Source organism: Quercus suber, unplaced genomic scaffold (genome assembly GCF_002906115.3).
Source record: "Quercus suber isolate HL8 unplaced genomic scaffold, Cork oak 2.0 scaffold_79, whole genome shotgun sequence".
Lineage (NCBI taxonomy): Eukaryota > Viridiplantae > Streptophyta > Magnoliopsida > Fagales > Fagaceae > Quercus > Quercus suber.
In genome coordinates this window covers 442,571-453,119 of record NW_027069544.1, presented here as the reverse complement: position 1 = coordinate 453,119, position 10,549 = coordinate 442,571, and the positions used below count along the sequence as shown (strand labels likewise).

Sequence of the window (10,549 nt, the reverse complement as noted above, 5' to 3'; positions counted from 1 at the left end):
AAAATGAAGAGAAAAAAATAATAATGATAAAATGCATTACATTTTAATCCTTTATCCTTTTTGTTTATTCATTAATTTTTTTTTTTTGAGAATATTTTTGTTAATTCATTAAACTTTTGAGAGTACTATATTGTAATAACTAAATTTTTATCAGTCCATTGTTGAATTTCAACAAATTTTTTAAGGCCAAGAGCCATATTAGGGCCAGCCCTAACTCGGGAGAAATTATAAGATCTACATAATAGACAAGTGATATGGTCCACCATTCCACTAAAAAACTTTCATCTGTTTAAAATTGTTAGAAAATTTTTTTAAACAGAAATTAATTATTGACTTAACAATTTTGAACAAATAAATTTTTTTTAGTGAAATAATAGACCACATCACTTATCTACAAGTTGACTATTGATTCTCCTAACTCGGGGTCGGTGCCGAAACCCATGTTTAGTTTGTAATGTAAGGAAAAGTGCTGATGTACCCAAGAAGGGGAAAAAAAAATAAAAGAGGCTCACATGGTCAGCCCACAAGCCCAGTTGGAAACTGGGCCGCTATTTCTTCGATTTAGCAATATTGCAGTATCGAAATCCAACTACATAATCAGCCGCCCACAAACACAATGAATTAACTGATCTGTGCCCGTAGTTCAAATCATGATGGTTGTGATGGCCGTGGCACATTGCTTGCTGCTGCTGAATCTGACTGTTTTTATATCGTACTAACATTGATGCCCAAGGCAAGCCAAGCTCCTTGGTGGATCACATAACTGACATAAGCTAATCTGCCATGTGGAGGTGGCTTGCCCTTTGGCACTAGTAACTGTAATGCCTTACTGGACCTGTCAGTATTGGTAATCAATATAGTCGGCTCCATTGAATGCTCTAGCGGCTCTGGAAAATTTTTCTAAGATAGTTTTAGATTGGATGCTAAAAAATTTAAATTATACAAAATTTAATAAAGAGACAATTTAAATATGTCAACGTTACAACAAAAAATGCAAATACATAAAATATTACTATTTTTTTGTACTATCAAAGAGAATAAGAAAAAGAAAAAGACCAATAAAAGATAAAATGCTAATTGAAAATGCTAATATGAAAATAATAAAGTGATCACAAAAATTTCATAACATATTTTATGTTACAAGTTGTTAGTTTGTTACTGGTAGGTAAAACATGTTAATATTGAACTTGAATTAAAATTAGTAACAGCTTACCTCATAAGATTTACTATGAAAACATTGTGAAAATATTGTGAATGTAGCATTACTCTTATATTTATTGAATTCAAATTCTTATGATTCTCAAGTAAATGTGTTCAATATTTTTATCAGAGTGGTCAAAATAAGTTAATTTATTATATAATAAATATTTTTAAAGTGTTTATATATATACACAGTTTTTCTCAAGTTAGGGTGGTCACAAATTATATTAGTTTAAAATAATTATTTATATAAATAAAAAAAAAAAAAAAAAAAAAAAAAAAAAAAAAAAAAAAAAAAAAAAAAAAACTAAATAAAAGGAGGTAAAAAAGTTTAAATGCAACATTAGAGTGCCGCGTGGCAGGACCTCATGCACTCTCACATGAGGTCTCAAAAAAAAAAAAAAAAAAGAGAAGAAGAAGAAGAAGAAGGCATTACAACTTATACATTTCCACCAGGAGAAAAACAAAACACACATCCACTAGAAGCAATAACTGCTTACATCAGTAAACAAAGAAGACTCAACCAACTACAACAAACCATGTAAGAGGAGTATAACTTAGATACATATATCAACTGGCAGCAAGACAAAGGAGACTCAACCCTTAACAACAACAGCAAGCTGACTAAAAGTACTAATAGTCTAATACAGTAGCTGCAACTAATGGGTTTCAAGTACAGACAAAGGTATGAAGGTATCCTACATAAGCTGGGAAGGACCTTGTTCTGAATTGTGTTCTTCAAGTTCCTGCAAGTAGAAATCCTGCTCTTCACAGCAAAGAAAATTTTATTTAGCAGCTCAGTTCCACTTCTAATTTTGCCATTATGGATTCTAGCATTTGTATCCATCCAAATGCAATAAAATGTGGCTGCTCAGGCCAATCTAAAAATCTTTCCAAAAAGTCTCACCCTTCAATTTTTTACTAGCCCAATCCAACTCATCCTGCCAGTTTCTAATCTGCCTCTTGACAAAACATCTTCACATCACTTCCATCCAAACGCCAAGGTCCATTAGCATTACTCGTGCAGTGCTCCTATTACTTGTAGATCACTTACATTATGTGAGGCTATAGATAGAGGATTCTACCTATACAGTTTATATACACAAATATATAGAATTTCCTTCCGCTCTTTTCTCTTTTTCTTAACACTCCTTATGTGAGAATATCCAAAGTAAAAATGATCCAGAGATTCCAGACTTGCTCGGTAGAACATTCACAACATATCAACAGTAAGCAGCGTGATCCCTTATTGCTACCTTACAAAGTCATGCCAAACAAGCTACAACCAGCTAACGATAGGCTCACACCAAGATTTTAGCAGTTTGTGCTAATTCAGGAACTTTCTTTTACATGCTGGATAATTACAAGGATGAGTCCCTTGAAATAGCCACCAGAGAGGCAGAGAGTGAAGAAAACTCAAAATCAAGCAAACTCTTCCTGAGGAACCTAAACCTACCAGAGAGCCACCAAACCAGTGACTTTGGAATTGATTAAAAAAAAAGTTAAAAAGTGGGTTGCCTTTTTTTGATGGTTGTTATCCAAAAGATGGCAATTGGCATTTGCATTCATTCATTAGTAGTTCATCTTACATGATATATCTTACAATAAAGTGAAAACCAAAGGAAGATTGAAATAGTGGCATACTTGCTCATTCTCTCCTTGTTTAACTAGTTGAGTAATTGATTTGTGTTCATCTGTAACTCTTGAAGGTTCCACGTTCAACTAGATCTGTTTTAATTCACAGAAATCTGTATTCATTTGTGTGTACAAGTTTAGGCTGGTCTAATTGATAGTGCAAAAGCAATTCACAAAAGTTCTTCTAAATTTCTCAACACCGGAGGAGAGTGCTTGCTTTCTTGTTTTTGAAACTCAATATGGTTGTATTCATCTGCTTCATCCATCGAAAGATCTGATCTGCAGCTCTTGAAAAGCAAGCAACAAGCAATTGTGTCAAGGATAATAAGTAGTGAATACAAGCAAGCAATGAATAACCCCTCCAAGGCCATAGACACAGTAGACCTTCCATAAAGCTGATAAGCTCTTACAATCCGGAAGCGGAACAAGGCTTCAATAGCAGCTAGACCAAAACTGAGAGGGAGAGCCAACAAAAGAGCCATTGAATTTGTACCCCTTCTAAGCAAAAAAGCCTTATGAATGGCCAAGTAGCCTGTGCACTTCCCCATCCCAGTCACAACCAAAGCTAAGTTGCATACAACAACTATGTTGGTGAGTATGGTATAGAGAACTATTCTTGCTACTAGTGAAAAAATAGGATCGTTGGATAAGAACCCAAAAGCTTTAATGGCATTAAAGGCAGCCATATTAATGGTGATGTTGATGATCAAATTCCATAGGTGGGTTATTAGGAGAGGCTTGTAAAGCAATATGAAAGAGGGAAAGGGAGGTGGAAGAGATGTTTGACGGTCATTTAGAGCTTGAATTATAGATGCTTTTGAGATGACAAGGGAGGTAAGTATAAATGGGAGACTAAGAATATAGTTAAACATGGTTTGAGAAAGGTTCAGATTGATAAGAGAATCCAATAAAGAAGGGGAAGAAAATCCTGCAGCATGGAAGAGGGACTTAAAGTGAGCATGAATGATCAAAGAAGGCAGCGAAGTTGGCAAAACAGCTTGTGATAGGAGAACTGATACTGAGAAAGGTAACATAAGAAGATCAGCATGGAAGAGGGACTTAAAGTGAGCATGAATGATCAAAGAAGGCAGCGAAGTTGGCAAAACAGCTTGTGATAGGAGAACTGATACTGAGAAAGGTAACATAAGAAGAACTGGGGTGGTGGTGAAGTACTGAAAATCTTTTAGAAAGGTAAAGATTGATAGCCTGATGATCTTTCCTGTTCTCTCCATCAGAACAGACGGTGCTTCTTCCATCTAATTAGACATGAAAATGGTTTTGTACCACAAGTGAATTGGGATATAAAGAGAGACACAAGTAGATTTTTGATTCATCACCTTGTTTTCAAGAATTATATAATGAATTAGGTTCTTATTTTCCTTAATACTTTCAACCACCACAAACAAACACATAACCGCCAAGGTAGAGGTCTTTCTTTGAGGTCATTATGGCTAATATGGCCTAGTCTTTACCTAAGCTCTTAGTTTCTCATCATGGCACGGCATCTTTGATAAATTACATGCTTTAGATGAGATTAAAAGCCTCAGAGACCATAATAACCGGTCCTGAATACTGTTGCCAAAAGTGACTTAAGTTTTATATTGCTTTTGGACTGTTGGACATGCCTCATCTTGTCTTATATTATCAATATGTTAAGCATTAGTGGGTGATACGTAGCTTGCACGAAGATTAGGATTAACTTTTCAAACTTATCATATTTCAGTTGAAGGACATTCATGCTGTAATAGTGTGACAATTAAGTAGCACTAGAAGTGGTTACAACGCTTCAAGAAGGCTTATCAATACAAAGAAAATTTTATGTTTAAGTGCAAATCCCTTTCCTTTGTGGCCTTTTCCTAGTCTAACGGAAATTGATGCTTTTAGATCTTGTTTTATTTGAGTACTCATTAACTAAGCATTTGGTTCTCCAAAACTAAGCATTCGAACACATCATAGCATAATAAGACTAATTTTAGTACCACATAAAACTCTACAACTTTTTCCAGAACTATCTTATGTAGCAGACTATAATTAACTGTAAATCACTTTCTCAAAAACTTATCATTTTTTCTCTATTACTCATAGTCTGCCACGTGAACAATTGTAATGAAAATTGTGGTATTTTACGTGATCTTAGAATTTTTGTCATAATAATAGTATGTGTGGGGCCTGTTAGTTAAAAAGATATGGTAATCCTCAGAAGTGGGCTCGGGGCCCAACGGTCCAATCCGAGGACGCTTAGTTATCCGAGGATAGCCTAAAAATTTTTTATTAAATGGATAGTATATAGGAGAAAGGAGTGGATATTGTATACAGCGGCATAACGCACGTCCGAGGACACCAAAGTCCTAGGTGAATGTAACTTTCATTTTATTTAGGAGACTCCGCAAAGTTGTATCTGAACTGGAAATTGGGTATAAACCTAAGGAGGAGTCGGGGAAGGTAGTAAATATCTTCCAAGGCCATCACCTCCACATTAAATGCTTTCTAGCTAACCCTCTGACCGCATTAATGTGGAGGTGATACCTGAACAATGACTAAGCAGCTTTATGGCCACTGAGCAAAAGTTCTGGTAGGTGCTGGATGGGACAGAAAGGAGCTCCCAAGATAAGAACTACACGTGTACGATAGAAACGAAGGAGAGAACGGAGTATATAACATAGAAACAAATGAAATAAAGGGAGGATGGTCCATAAAAAAAAGAGGAGGGAGACAAACTGAAAGATAGCCGAAGAGAGTTTTTCTCATTGAATTAACCTAAAATATCCCTTGTTACTTGATGAGTATAACCTTTCCTGTCAAACAGTACCAGTTCTTGTACCCATGCTCTAAAAATTTATTGATTGGGCTTGTTGGGCTGAAAACTCATTCATACTTTGGGTCCAATCCAAATTGAGTCCCTACAATTGGCGCCGTCTGTGGGAAGAACTTGATCTGTTGAGAAGGAAGGACAGGTGTGATACTCACGATGGAGGAGGGAGTACCGCAGCAACCATTGACGGGCCCGCAACAGGCAGATGCTAATCAGCACCAGGCAGAGTCTAAGGGCTCTCAGCACAGTAATCCGTTGGTAGACCACGAACACGGGGAGAATCATGAGGGGAGTACCCGAACAACCCATACAGATAGAAGCCGCTCTCGGGGGAAAGGCCATGCTTCCCCTATAAAGAGCGGAGGAAATTTGCAACGTGAGATTAACAAGTTGAAGAGGGAATTGCGATATGAGCGACGAAGGCGTAAGGCTCATAACTCTAGGCACTCCTCTGAGGAGTCGGATGACACCAGTTACAGGCAAAGGTCGAGAACTCCACCCAGCGAATCTTTTTCGTGTGAGGAGGAGTACCACCGTGGGCGAAGAAATAATCAGCATGGAAGAGGGACTTAAAGTGAGCATGAATGATCAAAGAAGGCAGCGAAGTTGGCAAAACAGCTTGTGATAGGAGAACTGATACTGAGAAAGGTAACATAAGAAGAACTGGGGTGGTGGTGAAGTACTGAAAATCTTTTAGAAAGGTAAAGATTGATAGCCTGATGATCTTTCCTGTTCTCTCCATCAGAACAGACGGTGCTTCTTCCATCTAATTAGACATGAAAATGGTTTTGTACCACAAGTGAATTGGGATATAAAGAGAGACACAAGTAGATTTTTGATTCATCACCTTGTTTTCAAGAATTATATAATGAATTAGGTTCTTATTTTCCTTAATACTTTCAACCACCACAAACAAACACATAACCGCCAAGGTAGAGGTCTTTCTTTGAGGTCATTATGGCTAATATGGCCTAGTCTTTACCTAAGCTCTTAGTTTCTCATCATGGCACGGCATCTTTGATAAATTACATGCTTTAGATGAGATTAAAAGCCTCAGAGACCATAATAACTGGTCCTGAATACTGTTGCCAAAAGTGACTTAAGTTTTATATTGCTTTTGGACTGTTGGACATGCCTCATCTTGTCTTATATTATCAATATGTTAAGCATTAGTGGGTGATACGTAGCTTGCACGAAGATTAGGATTAACTTTTCAAACTTATCATATTTCAGTTGAAGGACATTCATGCTGTAATAGTGTGACAATTAAGTAGCACTAGAAGTGGTTACAACGCTTCAAGAAGGCTTATCAATACAAAGAAAATTTTATGTTTAAGTGCAAATCCCTTTCCTTTGTGGCCTTTTCCTAGTCTAACGGAAATTGATGCTTTTAGATCTTGTTTTATTTGAGTACTCATTAACTAAGCATTTGGTTCTCCAAAACTAAGCATTCGAACACATCATAGCATAATAAGACTAATTTTAGTATCACATAAAACTCTACAACTTTTTCCAGAACTATCTTATGTAACAAACTATAATTGATTGTAAATCACTTTCACAAAAACTTATCATTTTTTCTCTTACTCACAGTCTATCACGTGAACAATTGTAATAAAAATTGTGGTATTTTACGTGATCTTATAATTTTTGTCATAATAATAGTATGTTTTATTGTTTTATTATTATTAGAAAAAATACTTTAGACGAGGCTTTAATGGAGGATGATTGCACCTTTTCTCTTGGGAAACAAAAAGGAGTTAGATAAGGCTTTATTAGGTGTTAATTGCAAATACTATGCTTTGGTCACAATGAAGCAGCACTATAAGTCTTTCTAAAAATATTATCGGGGACACCTGATAAATTTGGAACGATATTCTGCAATATTTCAACAAAACAAAAGAAAATTTATACCATATAATTTATAATATGATAAATATTTGATTATAAAAGCAATAACTCGGTCTAGTATTATAAGAAATTAAAAAAAGAAAAAAAAAAAAAGAAAAAATGGAAATGGTACTAACAAAGAACTAAATAAAATTTCATACTTTTTATTATACAAAATTCCATTTTATTTTTGAAAATATTGATTTCCGAACTTGAAAGTGAAAAGTATTTATTAGCAACAATTAAATAACAGAAAAAATATTCAAAATAAGAAAGGTTTTTAGTAGAAAAGAATGAGCTATTTTACCTTAGTTAACCATAATTTTTTAGATATGAAAAATAAAATGGGATGATAAAAATAAGAACAATAATAAGAAAAAAATATTTTACTGTAATTAGTTAACCACAATTTTCTAAATATGACCATTGAAGAAAAATATTTGCCGTCTTTCCTTGACCCATTGAATCTAACGGCTGAGATTAATGCTGTGACCAAGTCACAGTCACAGACGACTTGTCAATATACACTCAATGGCAAAAGGCTTACGGTTTTGGTTTTTAATTGGAACTCCGATCCGATCCGATCCGATCCTCCTCCACCCCCGCAAAAGCTCATCCTCTGCAACCTTAGTGTTCAGGTGAGCCTTCTCGTACTCAATCACTCCCTCAACTGTCTTTTCCATTTTTCTTTTTCAAAGTCCAAATCTTTTGTACTTATACTATGCAAGAATTGAATGACTTTTTAGGAATTTTCAGTTTTGTTTTGTTTGTTTTTGATGATTTTGGTTAATGGGTTTTTTTATTTTTATATATATATTTTTTATCATAGTATTATATTTTCTTAGGCCCTGAAAATCTGTTAAATTTCTGGTTTTGATGAATTTATGCGTGTATGGGTGTGTGTATAGCTCTAAAGGTTGCGTCTTTAGCATGACTTGTTTGAAGATAATGGTGGGGGTGAAGTGCTTGTCTGTAATGAATTGGTTTTGCCAACTTTTTTTGCGTAACTGTGGTCTAAATTTTGATCCATGAAGTTCGTAAGTTAGAGTTTTTGTGAGGAGATTTAAGTTGAATGAGTAAACCCATGTTGAAAGGTCTTAGGATTTTTAAGTATAAATTTTTGGGTATGAAAATTTGAGGGATAGTTCCCAATTTAGTAATTTCAGGATTGAGAGCAGTGTGGTGGTGAGTGTGAGATCATTGAGTTTGACAATCTTTGATTTATGCTAATCATGTCATTGGTTTAGTGGAGATAATTTTTTTGTGAAGGTGAAATTTAGTTCTATGGGATTCTTTTGAGTGCACTTAATCAAAATTTGAAGCGTTTAGATTTTGACCCTTATTTTGAACTTTGTATAATTTTAAAATTTCTCTCTTTTATTAAATTGGGAAAAAAATGTGATGGAAGACTAAACTGAGAGCTTGAATTCTTTGTTTTCTGGACTGTGGGGGCATGGATCAATATATGTTGTTTATTTGGAATGCATGATACAAATATGTTGATGCTCATGACTAAGGCTAAGACTAGAACAGTTTTTAAGTTATCAGTATGCCCCTTGTATGAAAACTGTTTTATATTATTATCTCATCAAATGTAGATTTTGTTCCAAGCCAAGTATCATTTCTTTACATGAACCTAGACTGTAAGACCAAATGATGCGAGAACCTAGAACCGTATATATTTGTAGAATAAGAAAGTAGGCATGGTTGTTTCCGTTGAACTTTGAACTCTATGGATGTTCTTATATCTGATTCTTTAGCTATTGAATAAAAACATGCTGACTTGATTCTCAAAAAAATAAATAAATAAATAGAGGTTAATTAGATGGCCACTTCAAAAAATAAATAAAAGTAGGCTTGAGGGGCAAATTAGTAAATAGACTCAAAACCTTAACTAAACTTGCATAAATCTTTGTTGTCACTTCCCCAGCCGTTTTCTCTCATAGCCCAAAACCAAACTAAAATCTTCCTCTGAGTCAGCAGGTAGTAGAAAGCTCGAGAAAATACTTGAAAAGAAGCAAGGGACCAAGTAGAGGTAAGTGGCTGATCACCTAGGCCCACTAGCGATTCTTATTTCTAAATTTTCTTTGCATACAATAAGCATGAATGATCCTTGGCAAGACTATATATGAATTAGATGCTATAGATAGCCACAGGAAACACCTTGTCTTGCCTTTCATCAACACGTTGTGGCCTAATTTTAAATTAGCGGTAATGTGAATGCATAGGATTGCCAAGAATGCTTGATAGGCTGTGAGGTACATGTAAAATGGCCCATTCCCACGCCCTAGATTAGCAAATCCTTCTTTCTAAGCATCTCATCCCCACCTTTTAGATTCTTGAGGCAATTGTGGATTAGAGAGTCCTCGGGTAAAGGTGGTTGCTATTGAGTTTAGATTGGAACCTTACTGTTGAGCTTTGATTATGTGTTTGAGAAATTGCAATTTTGTCTATGTTGAGGATCTTTCATTTTGTAGAATAATTGATGTAATAAAAGTGCTTGAGAAATTTGGACTCTATGGAAATGGATTATTTTTGTTGGAACATCCTTTTGGTTGGAAGATTTTATTATTGTTGTGGTTGGAAATGTTTTATTTTATTAATGGGATAAGAGCTCTGACATTTAAGACAGAAATTTCATACTGATGGTTAAATTTTATTTTATTATGCTATGGATGGTCTCAAATTAAACAAATATATATACAGGTTAGATTCATTTTCTTTAGGCGCTGACTGGGTTTTGACATCTTATGTATAGTAGAGCAATGCATGTGCTTTCTACTGACATGAAGTTTATGTTTAAGCTGTGTGGAATGAAGGAGATGAACATAGTGTTGGTTTTGGAAAAAGTGTAAAAGTGGATTTTCCTTTTATCTTTTCTTTAGTCTGGTCAATACTCAATATACCAAAATTTTCTCTACCTTGTGACAAGGAACTCATCCATATAGCTAAGTTTGATGCATAGTGTGAAATACAGTAATCCCCCCCCCCTCCCCCCCCCCCCTTCTTTCT

The 10,549-nt window shown here is 35.0% G+C and overlaps 1 protein-coding gene across 1 annotated transcript; it reads right to left on the bottom strand.

The window, feature by feature from the left end:
• Positions 1–1,658: 1,658 nt before the first annotated feature.
• On the bottom strand, positions 1,659–4,091 carry LOC111993065 (uncharacterized). Its single transcript, XM_024024917.2, has one exon. The coding sequence runs from the start codon at positions 4,089–4,091 to the stop codon at positions 3,006–3,008; it is 1,086 nt and encodes a 361-aa protein (XP_023880685.2). The 3' UTR covers positions 1,659–3,005.
• Positions 4,092–10,549: the final 6,458 nt, after the last annotated feature.

Bases quoted from the DNA above. Each gene is read 5' to 3' on its own strand.
- LOC111993065 (XM_024024917.2), bottom strand. From the start codon at position 4,091: ATGGAAGAAGCACCGTCTGTTCTGATGGAGAGAACAGGAAAGATCATC.